This window comes from Trichosurus vulpecula, chromosome 3 (assembly GCF_011100635.1).
Source record: "Trichosurus vulpecula isolate mTriVul1 chromosome 3, mTriVul1.pri, whole genome shotgun sequence".
NCBI classification, from domain to species: Eukaryota; Metazoa; Chordata; class Mammalia; order Diprotodontia; family Phalangeridae; genus Trichosurus; species Trichosurus vulpecula.
Genome location: NC_050575.1, coordinates 285,562,104 through 285,578,209, shown reverse-complemented (window position 1 = coordinate 285,578,209; position 16,106 = coordinate 285,562,104). Strand labels below are relative to the sequence as shown.

The 16,106-nt window shown below is 38.1% G+C and overlaps 1 protein-coding gene across 1 annotated transcript in view; it reads right to left on the bottom strand.

Moving 5' to 3' along the window:
* The window catches only part of PYGB (glycogen phosphorylase B), an 86,573-nt gene that overhangs the window by 30,128 nt on the left and 40,339 nt on the right, over positions 1-16,106 (bottom strand). Inside the window, exons 5-10 of the mRNA XM_036749070.1 lie at positions 10,484-10,615; positions 8,271-8,382; positions 5,577-5,659; positions 3,302-3,445; positions 1,893-1,985; positions 887-1,033 (exon numbers count right to left, since the gene is read on the bottom strand). Of these exons, the coding sequence (XP_036604965.1) occupies positions 887-1,033; positions 1,893-1,985; positions 3,302-3,445; positions 5,577-5,659; positions 8,271-8,382; positions 10,484-10,615 (711 nt within the window). The remainder of the gene's footprint in view (positions 1-886; positions 1,034-1,892; positions 1,986-3,301; positions 3,446-5,576; positions 5,660-8,270; positions 8,383-10,483; positions 10,616-16,106) is intronic.

Sequence of the window (16,106 nt, the reverse complement as noted above, 5' to 3'; positions counted from 1 at the left end):
CTACTTCCTAACCAGAGCTCCTACTGATGAGGGCACAGTCTCTGGGAACCCCTTGAGCCCTTGAATTCTCCTTGAATCTTCCCACTCAACCTGGCCTTGGCCTGAGGCTATAACCATTAAGCCCAAATGCCTACCTTGCCCAGTCCTCTATTGTCCAGCTGTTTCCCACCCTTAATCCTGTTTCCCATCCTTAATCTGATCAAAATATCTATACCCTAGCTCTGTTACCCTAGCCCTTCATGGTCTGTCATTCCCATATAGCCTTCAGCTATTTCCCCCACCCTGGAGTCTGACCTCAACCTTAATCCCTTCCCTAGACCCCTCTTCTGGCCACCCCAGACCACCCCTCAATCCCTCCCACAACCTTTGTGTATATAATCTCCATCTTGCCTCCATGAAGGTGGTCAGAACCAATCTAGCTCAGATGGGTCTGGCCCTTTTTCCTTACAGGCATCGCAAGGGGTGGGATCTCTCGGGGCAGGCTTATTTGGCTAACTCTTAATAAACTTTATCTTTCCCCTTGGCTGAGAAAGCTTGAGTCGAATTCTTTCGGCAGGACCCAGCGTGTCGGTACTTTGGGGTGTCGAGCACCTCTCACCCCAAACCCTCATCACTACTTTAATATTTCTGCCAGCTATTTCGGAATTCTACTGGTAGGTATGGAGCCAAATCAGGAGTTCTCGAGCTAGATTATTAACTAAGTATCCCTAACAGTACTAGAAAGAGCATATGTCCTAAATATATTCTGGTAGCTAAAAAAGCCTTTTAAGTTATCAGAGTTCACTTAAAAGAGAATAAGTTGAATATAATTCCCCACCAAGACGAAATCATATTATATTTTCCTTTTCCCACCCTCTCTGTATGGGGGGGGGGCCCTCTTTCTTACATCCAAGTGCTTCTGATTAACAGCATAGATAATCTCCAGGTGCCTTGGCAGTAACTTCTCAAACATCGAGACAGGCCACCGCTCCAGAGCCTCAGGAAGGACAGTGTGGTTGGTATAGGCACACGTTTTTTTGGTGATCTCCCAGGCCTAAAAGTAGATTAAAAGCCCTAAGTTAAATAAAACTTTTTTAAAATCACCTCTTTCCTCAGCAGGCTAACACAAATTAAAAGTCGGGAGAGGAAGAGTGGAGACACAGATCCAACCTGAAAGTATGGAAAAATTGCCATTGTTTATAGGCCCACATTCAGATTACCCTGGGCAACACTGCCCTCTCCTGCAGGCTAAAGAGTATAACAAGACCACACACCAAAAATGGCACTGTGATTACATGACTGCAGCCATTTCAGAAAGAATACCCACAAATTTCGGGCTGAGATGGGTTGTTTTAGTACTCTGTAAATACAGGAAAAATCCATGTATGATTTCACGGGTTGATCCATTTTTTTCTAGGGGAAGCATCTACCATAGGAGCTCCTAAGGCTCCAATAAGTGGGTCATGAGATCGAAACATACTTTATTACTTGTTCTCTGAGGTTTCTTCCTGTTAACTCTACACTAAGGAAAAAGATGCAAGAATCCTTGGTCCAATGTGTCAGAATCCTTCTCCACTCCCCAAATGATCATGTTCTTTAGTCTTGCCTTTCTACTATACACATACCACTCAATAAGCCTTCCTCCCTTTCATTCACAAGAAAAATTTAGGCACTTTTTTCAGAATGATCCTCACTGTCTTCTCTCTTTCCCAATAACCTCTTATTGCAATTACAGTCCTTCCCAGGAAGGCAACAAAACTGCTTCCTATTTCATAGAATCAAGACAGGCAGTAATTAAGAATTCATATAGAAATGTTAGTATTTGGATAAGCTAAAGTAATTGTGCTATATGGTTAGAACATAACAAACACCAACTTTCTTTCCCTGGCCCCAACACTACCTCTTGCTCTTACCTTATCCCAATCCACCTTTTCAACATCCACTAGGATTCTCATGAGTTCTGGAATCGAAAGTGCTGGGTGGGTATCATTGAGCTGAATGGCAACCTGGAATTGAAATCAGTAATTTTGGGCTATATTCATATCTGTCCTCTACAGTTCAGCACAAGGACCACAACAGAGGCAATGTGAGTTATTGACAAGAACTTCGACAGCAGCAAATGAACCCAAGGTTGTCAGGGAACCCAGGAAGGCGACAATAATTCAACATGACATCTAGGATACTAATCTGCTACTTTTGCCAGGAATATGGGGATTAAAGAGAAACCAACAGCTTTTTCCTCCCGGCAGCAATAACACTGTCTGAAGAGCAATGTTGGGAGCTAGGACACATGATCGTAAGTTAGAGCTGGAAAGGACATCTGAGGTAATCTAGGCCAACCTCCTCACTTTACAGATGAGAAAATTCATGAAGGAAAAATTCAGTGAGGTCAAGTGGGTGACCTCTAGTCACAACAAGTGATAAGTGGAAGAACTGGGATTTGTATCTAGATCCTCTTGATTCCAAATCCAAAACTCATTCCACTGTACCACAACCCTCTTCACATTTAAATACATATAAGAATATTTTGTTGTTCAGTCATTTTTTAGTTATGTCTGATTCTCTGTAACCCCTTTTGAGGTTTTCTTGGCAACAATACTAGAGTGGTTTGCCATTTCTTCTTCCATCTCATTTTACAGATGAGGAAACTGAGGCAAACAGGGTTAAAGTGACTTGCCCAGGGTCACACAGGTAGTAAGTGTCTGAGGCTGGATGTGGACTTAAGATGATAGAGTATTCCTAACTCCAGGCCTCGCACCCTATCCACTGTGCTACCTAGCTACCCCATATACAAGAATAGCAGATGTTGACAAGTTTCCTGTGAGGCCAATTCATCATCACTTTGATACTGGTGAATGATTATCAATGACAGAATGAATGAACATCTGTAGTAATCTTCCACTCTTGTTCTTATAGTATCTCATTCCTGTCTCTGAATATGTAAGTAATTTTCTATCTAAGACATAATTTCTTTAAAAAAAAAAAACACATCATTTTCCAAATATACTGGTTTTTTCCCAACCAAGTAGAAAAAAGGCCAAGGAAATAATTTTCCCCCTTAACCTCAGCTCCTTGGGTAAGATACTGACGTAGGAAGAGGGGGTTTCTGGGAAAGTAACAAAGCAGACAGAAGGCTTAGACAAAGAAGTAGGTTTCTGCATTTGTCTTAGTATTCAATAACAGATAATGAAATCATCACTGTGGTATGAATAGTAAACCTGAAGAACTAGGACCATAGACACATCACACTGTGCAAAGGACAAAGCTAAATACAAAAAAAAAATTGGCAAGGTTACAAAGAACAATTTAGGCCCAACCCTACCTTGTCTGGGAAAGTTTCAAAACTGGTTCTCACTGGATCCCGGCAGCCAAATTTGGAAGACTTGAAGCGGCGAATAATATCTTGGAGAGTAGCAGCCACCACAAAGTATTCTTGCTTCAGTCGGAGCTCCTTTCCTTCAAAAAACTATATAGAAAGAAGTCTATCTGTGATTTGCACTCTGCTGAAGAGGCTGGAGCAAGTGAAGTGACCAGAGCTACAGCATTCTAGCTAAACCCTGGGGGAGCCATGGGCCAGCTGAAAGCTTGGCAATCACAATGCCAACAGAGAAAGAAACATGGCAACAGTGCATATCTGTATAACACTTTAAAGTTTCCAAAGTATGTGGCGTATCTCACTTGAGCTGAACAACTGTGAAGTAATGATACCTAAGGTATGATCAGTCTAATTTTATGAATGAGAAACTTGCTAAGTTATGAGAATTGCTCAGGCTTGCACAGTGTCAGAGGCAGGATTTGAACAAGGGACTTCCTGATTCTAAGTCCAGCATTCTATCCACTCTGCCAGTGGTTTCCAAAGTGGGGAATAACCCTAAGAAGGCTGCAACCTGACCCCAAGGTCTATGTGATCTAACACATAGAAGAGTAGAGGATCTACTCACACAACCACCAGCCTAGTTCAGGTCCTCATTATCCCTCACCTGAAACACTACAAAGGCCTCCTACTTGGTCTCTATGCCCCAAGTCTCTCCCCCAGTCCAGCCCAACGTCAACACAGCTGTTGATCTGACGTTCCTAACGTGCAAGTCTGGCTGACCATGTCACTTCCCTGTTCAATACATTCCAGTGGTTCCCTATGGACCTTACGATCAAACACTACTTATCTTTATTCTCTTTTCTAAATTTCAATTTTTGCTTTATAATGTACACAATAACTAATGTAATAGCATATGTACATCATTTAAAAATAAGCAGATATAGATGTATGTATTCAAAAATTTTACTGGTAAGGGCATGCAATCAAAAAAGTTTAGAGACTACTATTGTTCCATACCATGCTGCCCCTGAGGCTAAAAACCTGCAAGCCTGGGAAGAGTTCCTATGCCTCTTTTCCAAACCTTATGGTGGCTCAAAAACACTCTAGGGCACCCACTCCAAACCCAAGAGGTTCCAAGACTCTTTGGTGACTATGATTATCCTTTTTTTTTCTGGTCTGGCGTGGAAGAGCAAGGTTATAGCTGGGAACAAACCTGCCAAATTCCCTGGTCAATCATCAAGCCTTTACAAGAAGTCAAGTACTTACTAAGTTTTCCTTTCAGATCTACTACACATAGGAAAACAGAGCCATCAAATACTTAATATAATATCAATGAGTACTCCAAACAGGGAGTCAACTACTCTAAATAATTACAATAACAATCAAACAATAATATTTAAATCTTCAAAATACCGTTTTGAAAAATGATGATCCTGTGGGGTAGGTGAAGCTTCAAAACATTGTTCTCTTCCTACCAAAAGCAGAACTTATATAGCAATAGGTAATTTGCACACATCAGTGACGCCAGGGACAACTTACTTAATATATGAAAGAAGAGGAGGCCAAATATTTTAGGAACCTGACCAAAGGTCAAAACTGGGTTAATGCTAGGACTCAGAGCCATAGGTGCTTAGTTTTATGCTCTCCAAAAGCCTCAAAAAAAAGGCCCAACAACAGCTACTTCAAAACGAAATGAAAATATATGACAAATTAAGCTGAGAGGGAAAGATGTTAGAATGTGAAAGGAAACTTTAGGATGCTTACTGGAGCACAAAGAGTCACAAAAGGAATAGGAAGGCAATACTGGTAACAACAACTTATACTGTACAGAAAAGCCCATTCTAAAGGACCTCTGGTTAATATTAATGTGAGACTTGACACCAATGGAATGCACAAATTATTACTATATGCTTCTTCGAGGTCAGCAAATTCAAGGCCTATTGACCTTTAAAGATTTCAAAACCTTGCATTTTTATTTTATTTTTATTGACTTGAAAGATGTGCAATGTTACCACCTTGTTCATTGTAGACCTGTGATTTCATCAGTGTCACTTCCACTGACATAGATTATAATCTTCGTATAGATTCAATGTTGCCTGAGGGGTCAGAGAGCCTAAGTGATTTGCCCACAGACCCACAGCTAGTATATTTGAAACCAGGCCTTTCTGATTTCAATTCCAGTTCTCTACGGTATAATGCTGCTTCTATAAAGCTAATAAGGTATATATAATGCCTCTAATATGTTTTAATACTAAGAAGAGTAAAAGAAATTACTACTTACATTATCATTTGGATATAAGACCCTGGAGATGTTTTCTGCCAGATTTCTATCCAGAACAGCTTCAATATAGTCCCCTATGTTAACTACAGAAAAAGAAAGTTCATTAGCATATGTGAGAATTTTTTCAAAATACTAACATGGCTTTATCAAGTGACGACATTACTCTCTACTAACCTCTATGTCTTTGTAACAGTCTAAGCACCAAAGAATAATTTCTGAATAGTATGCCATTCTAACTAAAAACTGGAATTTTGCCTTCATTTCAGCTACATCTTTAAAACAGGAAAGACTATCTGGATCTTTGCGTAAAATTCTTGAAGGCAAGAGATCACAATTACCAATGATGAGCTCAAGCTAATCCTGATGACCAAGATTTATTTAGTTCTATGCATCTGGCATTTCGCAGGCCAATATATGAAGTGAACTGGGGAGACTGTTTCTGAAGTACAAATAAATCCTCTCTATAACAGGACATACTAGGGCTGGTTCCCAACCTTTCTAATTACATAGGTGCTGGACAAAGAGCCTTATGGACCTCAAAACAAAGTCCACCTATAAATAACAGGCACAAAGAGAATAAAATGATGAACATCTGGTCTGATTCCGAAGACTATGTGGTAATAAAGGGTTAAGTGGGTGAACATCTGGAATGATCCAATTACAGTTAAGGATAGGGACTGGACCTGGGATTTCATTAGTATAGTGAACTCCCAGGTAAGGAATTCACTCTCCCAATGCAGGCTGGGACCCTCTTTGAAACTTAGAGTGTTTCCTAGGGAGGTTAAGTGACTAGCCTTGGGTCACACAGCCAGTATGTGTCAGAGACGGTATTTGAACTCAGGCCTTCCTGGCTCCAAGGCCAGCTCTCTATTCACTAAATTTGGACCAAGTGCAAAATCAAAGGCTTTTTATCTCAAAGTATGATAGTCTAAAAAAATAAGTTAGCTGCAAAAAGTATCATAGTAACAGAGAATTTAAGAGTTGGAAAGGATCATAGGGACCATACCCAAAAAAGAATCCTCACTACAAAATATCTAGTGATATTGATTAAAGACCTCCAATAAAGATAATACCACACACACTCAATTGGGTATCTTACCCCACAGGAAAGAAGGAGGAAGAAGATAAAAAAGGGGGGATGATAGAAGGGAGGGCAGACCGGGGAAGGAGGTAATCAAAAACAAACACTTTCAAAAAAGGACAGGGTCAAGGGAGAAAATTCAATAAAGGGGGATAGGTTAGGAAGGAACAAAACATAGTTAATCTTTCACAACATGAAATATATATATATATATATATATAATGATACGCATGTGGCCTATGTTGAATTGCTTCCCTTCTTAGGGAGGGTGGGTAGGGAGGGAAGAGGGGAGAGAATTTGGAACTCAAAGTTTTAAAAACAGACGTTCAAAAACAACAATAACAAAAAAAAGTTTTTGCATGCAACTAGGAAATAAGATACACAGGCAATGGGGCATAGAAATTTATCTTGCCCTACAAGAGAAGAAGGGAAAGGAGGATGGGAGGGGAGTGGGGTGACAGATGGGAGGGCTGACTGGGGAATGGGGCAACCAGAATATATGCCATCTTGGAGTGGGGGGAGGGTAGAAATGGGGAAAAAATTTGTAATTCAAACTTTTGTGAAAATCAATGCTGAAAACTAAATATATTAAATAAATTTTTAAAAAAAAGTGCCCCTAACTTCTTTTACTAAAACACTAGCATTATTAATAAAATAACTAACTACCCAGAAAACAAAAGACTTCCAATAAGAAGGAACCCACTACCCCCCAAGACAGCCAACTTTTGACAAGAACTAACTGCTAGGAAGTAGTTCCTTACATAAAAGGGTAAATTTATTTATTTGCTTAGTTCTGCCCTCTGAGTCCAAACAAAACTAACTAATCCTTCTATGTGACAGTCCTTCAAATACATAAGGATGGCTATCATGTCTACTTCCTCACCAAGTTTTTCTTCTCCAAGTTACCTATCTGCAGTTCTTTCAATTGATCTCTCCTTTGCAATGGCCTCAGAGCCCTTCATCATCGTAGCTGCCCTTCTCCGGGTGTTCTCCGGCATCCTAATGTGCTTGCTAAACTACAATGCCTAAAACTGAACACAATACACTAGATATAGTCTTACTGGGGCAGAAGATAAGCCACTCCTTTTTTAATGTAGCCTTAGATTGCATTAGCTTTGAGCTCACCTCTAGACCTTTTTCAGATGAACTACTATCCTATATTTGTGAAACTGATTTTTCAAGCCCAAATGTAAATTAGTCATTTCTTTTACTTATTTAAATATCTTATTTGTGAAACTTTAGTTGATAAAACAAAACAAAAAAACACCTCAGTTTCTTTTATAGACTTAAGCTAACTAGCCCAATTTACCAGGATACTGCTGTCTACCTCTTGCCGACATCGATTTCCACAATAACCAATGACCAATCTCCACACCAAATAAATAGCTCCCATAGACTATGCCTTGGTAGGTACACACAGTGCACAATTTATGAATATTAAAATTGTTTCTAATCATTCTGTGTGTATTTTAAAGCAACAAAAGAATTTTGGGAACAAAATAAAAAATACTCTGCAAAAAGGTGCCCAGTTATTGCTTATGTCTCAGGTCAAGAGGAAAAAGGGAAAGATAGTAATTATTGGTGAAATATGATTACAATGATATGACACTCACATTCCTGAAGGTTGAAATCATTGGGTGCCTTAGCAGACCACAGCCTCATTGTGTTAACAGTGTTATTTTTGTATCCTGGCACTGGAGTATCATAAGGCATTGCAAGCACCACCTGTAAAGCAGAAGTCATTCCTTGTTTTTCACTTCATCGAATTTAAGAAGCAAGGTCAACAAAACATAGACTTCATTAATGACTTTTCTAATCCTGATGCTCTGGAGAGTTGCTTTTTTTATTTAATGGAAGATAGGAAACAACAAGAAAACACACACAAAAAAGTAATGGTTTTGCTTTTGGAGACAAACATGCATTAACTTTCCAATAAGCCTGACAAAGGAGAGGGAGCATGCTAAATTTTTTTTTTTTTAAATCCTGGACTCATCAGGCATCTAATGTTGATGTACATTCCTGTTGTTACATGTTTTTACCCAGCTCTCCAGCTCCAATCTCAACTGGCTCCAAGTTCCCTGGGATCTCTAGTATAAATATGGAGAACAAAGTTCTAAGCAAGTGGACAGATATATTCTCGGTAATGTCACATCACAAGCTTTAAAGTTGTTTCTGCTAACCATCTAATTATAAAAACTTTTTTTCTTACTAAAAAGAAAAGATGGCTAAATCTGAAACACTATGAAGGTTTTCCAAGGCATTTTTCTCAATCCCTGGAACTTGTTTCCTTAAGATCTCAAAAACCTAATGAAGAATAAACTAACAGATTTATGACTGACTAATTAGTTCACTCTACGGGACCACACAGTTAGTATAGATAATTTTACAAGACTAGTAGGGAGATCTTTCTCTTGACAAAGAGGACCTCTTGAGCAGACTACAGCAGATAATCTGAGATGTGATCACTAGATAGTTATGGCAAAAAGCTGCCTTTCCTCTCTTAATTATTTCCTATTTCGATTTGTATACCTTTGTGTGCATGTTGTCTTCCCCCTTAGATTGCAAAATCCTGGTCTTTTGCCTCTTTTTTGTACCCTTAGCACAATGCCTGGCACGTGGTAGGAGCTTAATAAATGTTTACTGATTAATGTGGAACTACAGTTTTCTTTTTATAAGGAAGATTCAATTGGAGGAGAAGATCCCCAGAAAAAACTGTGATATGAAAACAAAAACATAAATAAAACTAATCTTTAAAAAGACCACCAGTAAAGATTAGCCAGAATTTCTGAACACCTCCAAGGAAGTAAATGAAGATAAGTAATGGTTGAGGAATTTGCATCACTGAGAGGTCAAGTATGTTGACACATAATCATTTATAAAACTAACATTTATATAGATTTATAACCTAGAAAGCAATTTTCTCACCATAACCGTGACAGGTAGCAGTCTATGTACTACTGAGGCTTGGGGAGGTATGGCAGCTCTACCTGGGTTCACACCATTAACAAGTAACAGAGCCAAGTCCTGAGCCTGGTTTTTTAACCCCAAGTCCAAAGCTCTTTCAACTTTACCTCGCAGAGCTCACTAAGCAATGCTTCCCCCATCACTAAGATGAGGTAGGTATCTTTGTCTGTATGTTGTCTTCCCCATTAGATTGCAAGTCCTTGAGGGCAGGGACTGTCTTTTGCCTCTTTTTTGTATCCTGATTAGAATTCAACAACTACAGAATCACCAAGTTATACATCAATCTCCCAATAAGTATTTTGCATGGAAGTCCCAGTGGACCTAATCTAATTTTCAACCTTCCCCCAAAGAATGAAATAAACATCTAGGTGCTCTGCAATGAAGTGGAGGCTGTGGGACAGGAGAGGAATTTAAGGTTCGTTACAAATGACTCCAACATCATTTGTTCTGGGCACCTTCTTAGGGGCTGCTCCACTGGAAAGCTGACATCTACATCAATTTATTTCCTTTCCACTTTCCTACCCCAACCTAAGATGAACCCTCTATCTCTGCCAAAATACCATTTTCTCCATAAACTCCAACAATAAACTAGATACTATACATAACTGGAGCTTTATTGCTAGCATACAAGGCTTTGTCTCTGCCAAACATTTTCTTCTAAGTGAAAAAATGTCCAAGTTATAAGAAAAAGAAAATGTTCTGTCTGGCCCTTGGTGCTTTGAGCTAAACCCTACATGACTGTAGCAGAATTCATAGAGCACACAGGGTCGCAGTACAATAAAGCTACATAACTACATCTTTGCACCTGGTTCATTTCACGCTATTTTGTCTGACCCTACTTTTCTCCTACTACTTGTAATACCTGAGTATCCAACCACTTCACACCATCTGGAGTATGTTCCACTCGGCCATAGAAATGTACAGGAAGCATGTATTCAGGACGGGCCTTTTCCCAAGGGTTGCCATAACGTAGCCAATCATCAGCTTCTTCAACCTAAAACAAAACAAAAAACACCCAGCAATCATTTTAGCTTATCTTTACTATGTGCTTTGTACCACACCTAAAGCACTGATATAAACCAAAAAAATTGAGACATCCTGGTGAAGATGCTTGAAATTGTATAGTAACAACTGGTTTTAAGATTGACCTTCTTCTATGGATTCCTGAAGAATCCAAAGATTTTTATTTCCTATGTGGAATTTTGTGTTATATACTCAATGTACCAAAATGGGTCCCAAGATAAATGCTTGGATGAATCCATGAGTTCGTCAATGCAAGTACTCCCTCCAACAGTACTGATCCCAAGATAAGAGTAAGTCTCTCAAAACCTACCAATAAGTGAAAGTGGCAAGGCAGAATTTAATGTGGCATAATATATTAAGTGACAGCAAGTATACTGTAGTATTTTTAAAAGGTAAAATTATACTGCTTGCAAGAAAAAAAATAAGTCAATTTTGGGGGAAAGTGAATACGGAACTGAGGAATTTAAAATCAACTATATTTTTAGACAAAGATCCATTCTTATTTCTTTAAGCATGATACATGTGGTACTATAAGGCCTAATGACATGCTGCTGGGAGGAAAGTGATATGTGATAATGATATTCAGAAAAATATAAGGAAAGGATGAAGTTTTTGCCCTCTCATGAGTACTAGTTCCCCTTCCTCCATTCTTCATGTGTCCCATCTACTGAGTAGCTCTCTTCCATATCTCTCTTTCTCTATGCCATCTCTCCCTCTTGAGTTTTGCTCATATTGTATAGGTGATCTGAGTTAAGAAAAATGTAGTTTGACAAGCTGCATGTCCACGGTGAACCACCTGTGGTGGCTGATAGAGGGCCACAAGAGTTGAGAGAAATCCAGTTCTTATTTTACCAATTGGAAGGGGCTTTATAATGTAATGATAATATTCCCTAATAAGGGAGAAGCAACAAGTGTCCTTTCAGAAACTTAATATCTTCAAAGGGTATTGAGGGATTTAAATTAAAAAAAAATGAAGGTCCTGAAAGGTTTTGTTCTAAGGGTTTTAAGGGGGTAAACAAGAGGGAGGATAAGAAAACTCTAGGGGAGAAGGGAGAAAGAAGAAAGAAGGGGAAGGAACTTACTAATGCTCATAAATGGGAAGCATCAGAAGAAGAGTATATAAACATGGAGGAAGAGGTGTGGGGGGGTGGGCATCAGATGAACCACATTCTTATCTGAAATAGACATAGGAGGGTTAAACCCACACGTGTGTACGTACACGTACACACGTGTACACACACACACACACACACACACACACACACACACAGAGTTCAAGGTGAAAGTATTCAAACTCAATGGGAAAGTAGGCAGGAATGGGGGAGAGGAGTACAGAATCAAGAGGGAAGATAAGCTTAGGGGGAGGGGGAGAAATGGCAAAAAAAACCCATCCTGATTCTGAAAGGAGGGTGGTAGAGAGAGACAGAGGGGAGGGTCTTTAAGAAAAGAACTAAAATATGAGAGTGGGGCTCATCAGTTGGGGAATGGCTGAACAAATTGTGATGTATGAATGTAACAGTATATTATCGTCATAAGAAATAACAAAAGAGATGATTTCAGAGAATCCTTGGTAGTATTAAATGACTCATTTGAGTGAAGTGAGCAGACCTAAAAGAAAAATTTATACAACGAAAACAACATTGTAAAGAAAAACAACTTTAGACGGACCAACCATGTATCCAGAGGATACAAGTTGAAGCATGTTAACCCACCACCTTACAGAGAGCTGAGAGACTCAAGGTGCAGAGACATATATATTTGGATATAGCCACTGTATGGATTAGTTTTGCTTAAATCTAGTTACTTGGTATAAAGTCCCCCCCCCTTTTCAGTTTTTTAATGGGAGGAGGGGTTGAGGAGAGGGAGAGTTAGCAATAGAGATGCTAAAAACAGGGCCATTGAAGAAAACACAAAGGACAATGAGAACAGTTAGAGAAACATGTAAAATTATATACTTTTTAGTAAAAATAAAGACTCACAGTTTTATATATAATCCTACTCTGTTCTGATGCTCTTTTTAGGGAGTGTTTAAGTTCAAATTAAAAAAAATTTATATTTTTGTTGAGTCGTTACAGTCATGACTCTTTCAGTGTCTGACACTTTGTGACTCCATTTTGGGGTTTCCTTGGCAAAGTTACTGGAGATTTCCTTCTCCAGCTCATTCTGCAGATGAGGAACTGAGGCAAATGGGGTTAAGTGACTTACCCAGGGCCACACAGCTAGCGAGTGTCTGAGGCTAGTTTTGAACTCGTGAAGATAAGTCTATCCACTGCACCACCCAGCTATCCCTTCCTGAACTAAATGTGGTCAAATTCTTCCCTCAGATTCAGAGAAACACAAGGATATTTGTATGAACTGATGTGAAGCAAATAAAGAAGAATCAGTAGAACAAAGTTATTTAAACTCAATTTGGCCCACCCAGAAGCAAGGCAATCATTTTAATCCTCCCTGATTCTCTATCACCCCACAGCAGCTGTTCCAAACCTTCTGTGTCCCTTTCAAGTCGTGCATATCACCATCCTCCCCCACCTTCTCAGCAAAGGACCCCAATTCAGACTGAGGTCATTCCCAAGGAACTCCCTCTTCCTTACTCTACATTTCAAAACCTCTGGACATCATCTCATATTCTCTCCACTTCTACTCCAAGTCTCTGATAAAAAGGTGGCCTTGCTCCTTGGCAAGGCCAACCCTACTTTATGTACCCTTGGTTCTAGTCCCTCCTTTGGCCTCCAGCAGATTGTGTCAATAATCATCCCCTCCTCCTCAAATCATCATAATCTCCCTTTCTCTTGACTCATTCAATGCTGCCTAGAAACACACCTCTTTAAAAAAACCAAACACCTTGCTTCAGCCTAATATTCCTTTGACATATCACTCTCTTCCCTTTCACAAACTCCTACAAAAGACTAGTTAAGCTTACCTGATGGCTTCACTTACTCTTTCTCCCACTCTCTTTCACATCAACAAGAAACTGTTCTCTTCAAAGTTACCAATGATCTTAAAAAAATTTTTTAAATTACTACATGACCTTTACTATAATATATAATAAATCTACTATATAAACACATATGAACATTTAATTATATAAAGAGCAGAAAAAGGATTCTTTTACACACAGCTTGTTTTTTTAAGCATACTCTAAATTTATCATGATTGCTCTAACACTACCCTATTTGTCATCTGTGCAGGAATTTCTCCTGAAATTTCTTTAGCTCTCTTCTATGTATTTTGTTTTTGTGGTTTCACTATACTACTTCCCTTCACTCCAGCCAACACACCAAAGAAAAAATGCTCTTATGTTACAAATGAGCTTAGTCAAGGAAAATAGATTCGCATATTCACCATGTCTCAAAATTTATGTTTCTTTCTCTACCTCTGGTCTATCGAATAGCTACCAAGAGCTGAAAAACATGACTCACCATTAGTCCCATGGAATCATTGGTTAGAGCAATCATAGTCTAAAATCTTTCAGAGTTGACTCTCTTCCTAACATTTTAGTCATTATAGAAATTATATAAATTGTTCTGTATCAGTTCATATAAACTCTCCAAGGTTTCTCTGAATTCATCCCTTTTATCATTTCTTACAGCAAAATAATATCCCATAATACCCACATATCATAATTTGTTCATCTGTTCGCCAATTGGGAGTATACACTTTGTTTACAATTCTTTGCTACAAAAAAAATGTGCTGATAATATTTGTGTATCCATGAGTCCCTTTCCTCTTCCTCTGATCTCTTTGGGGTATAAACCTAGCAGTGGTATCACTGGGTAAAAAGAAAGGTATGTTCAGTTTAGTCACTTCTGGAGTCTAGTTCTAAACTGCTTTCTAAGGTAACCACTAATTCTAAATATTGATTTCATTTGTGCAAGAGCTTTTCTGTATGATCAACATGTCTTTTTTATCTCTCTTATCGCCTGCTGGGTCAAGAATTCTTCCCCTATTCATAGTTGTGCTCCTCTAATAGGTTTATAATATGACCTTATCTAAGTTATGTATCTATGTGGAGTTTATGGTAGTATATGCTATGGAATTTTTGTTTCTGAGACTGCCTTCTAATTTTCTCAACAGTTCTGGTCAAACAGTGAGTCTTTATACCTATAAGTTAGGGTCCTTTACGGGTTTCAACCATTATGTTACATTCAATTACTTCAGGGTCATATGTAATTAACCTGTCCAAACAGTCAGCTTCTATGTTAGTTTTGATGATTACTGCTTTGCAGCTGAATGTGAGATTGGGTACTACTAGGTTCCCTTCTTATTTTTTTCTCCCAATATTTTCCTTGAGGTTCTTGATCTTGTCAATCTCTAAATTAATTTTGTTAGAATTCTCTCTAATAGTTCTGTATAGTAAGCCTTTAGTAGTTTGATTGGTATGGCATGGAATCGGTAAATGAAAATAGCACTGTTATTTTTATTATACTGACAAAGTCCAACCATGACCAATTAATATCTCTCAAATTACTTTTTCAGTAGAGTGTTTTGAAATGGTATTCATATAATTCCTGTACTTTGGAAGGTAGATTCCCAGATATTTTATATATCCTATAGATATTTTGAAAGGAATGTCTTTTTTGTTTTAGCTCTTCCTAAGGGGTTTTCTTACTAATATACCAAAAGGCTAATAATTTACACGAGTTTATTTGGTAACCCAGCACCTCACTAGTCTTAATTTGAAGTGACTCTTCAGTGTTCTTTAAGTGAAATTATCATATCAACTACAAAAAGATTTTTTTTTCTTTGTCTGATTAGTTTCTCATTTTCTTGTTCTTGTCTTATTGTTAGAGACAGAATTTCTAGAACTCTATAAAACAGTACTAGGGACAATGGCCACCCTTGCAATATCCTTGATTTTACTAAAAAGGCCTTTAGCCTTTCCCCACTACAAACAATGCCAATTCTTGGGTTTTGATACATAATATTTATCACAACTACAAAATTAAGCAATGGTTCATTTATTCCTATACTTTTAATGTTTTAATATTAATAACATAATGCAAAACATAAAACAAATCTTTTGTCAAAAGTCTATTTCTTCAACTGATATAAATCATGTCTTTATTATTTTTGTTATTAATACAATTAATTATATGTACATATTTCCTAAGATTAAACCAACTCTACATGCAAAGTATAAATGCAACTTACTTACAGTACATAATTTTTAAAACATGTTGCGGTAGCCTCTTTGCTAACGTATTATTTAGCATTTTAATATTGATATTCATTAGAACTATAGTCCTATCACTTTCTTTGCTTTATTGATCCCTCACTTTGCCATCAGGACTATATTTTTCACAGAAAGAGTTGGTAGATTCTGTTCTTTCCCTTTCTTTAAAAACAATTTATGTATTCTTGTAATTAGCTAGTGTAAGTAAGGAAGATTTTGTTATTCTTTTTAAGGGATAGTTTCAAGGATACTAGATAATATGTCCTAGGACCCTAGCTATAAATATCTC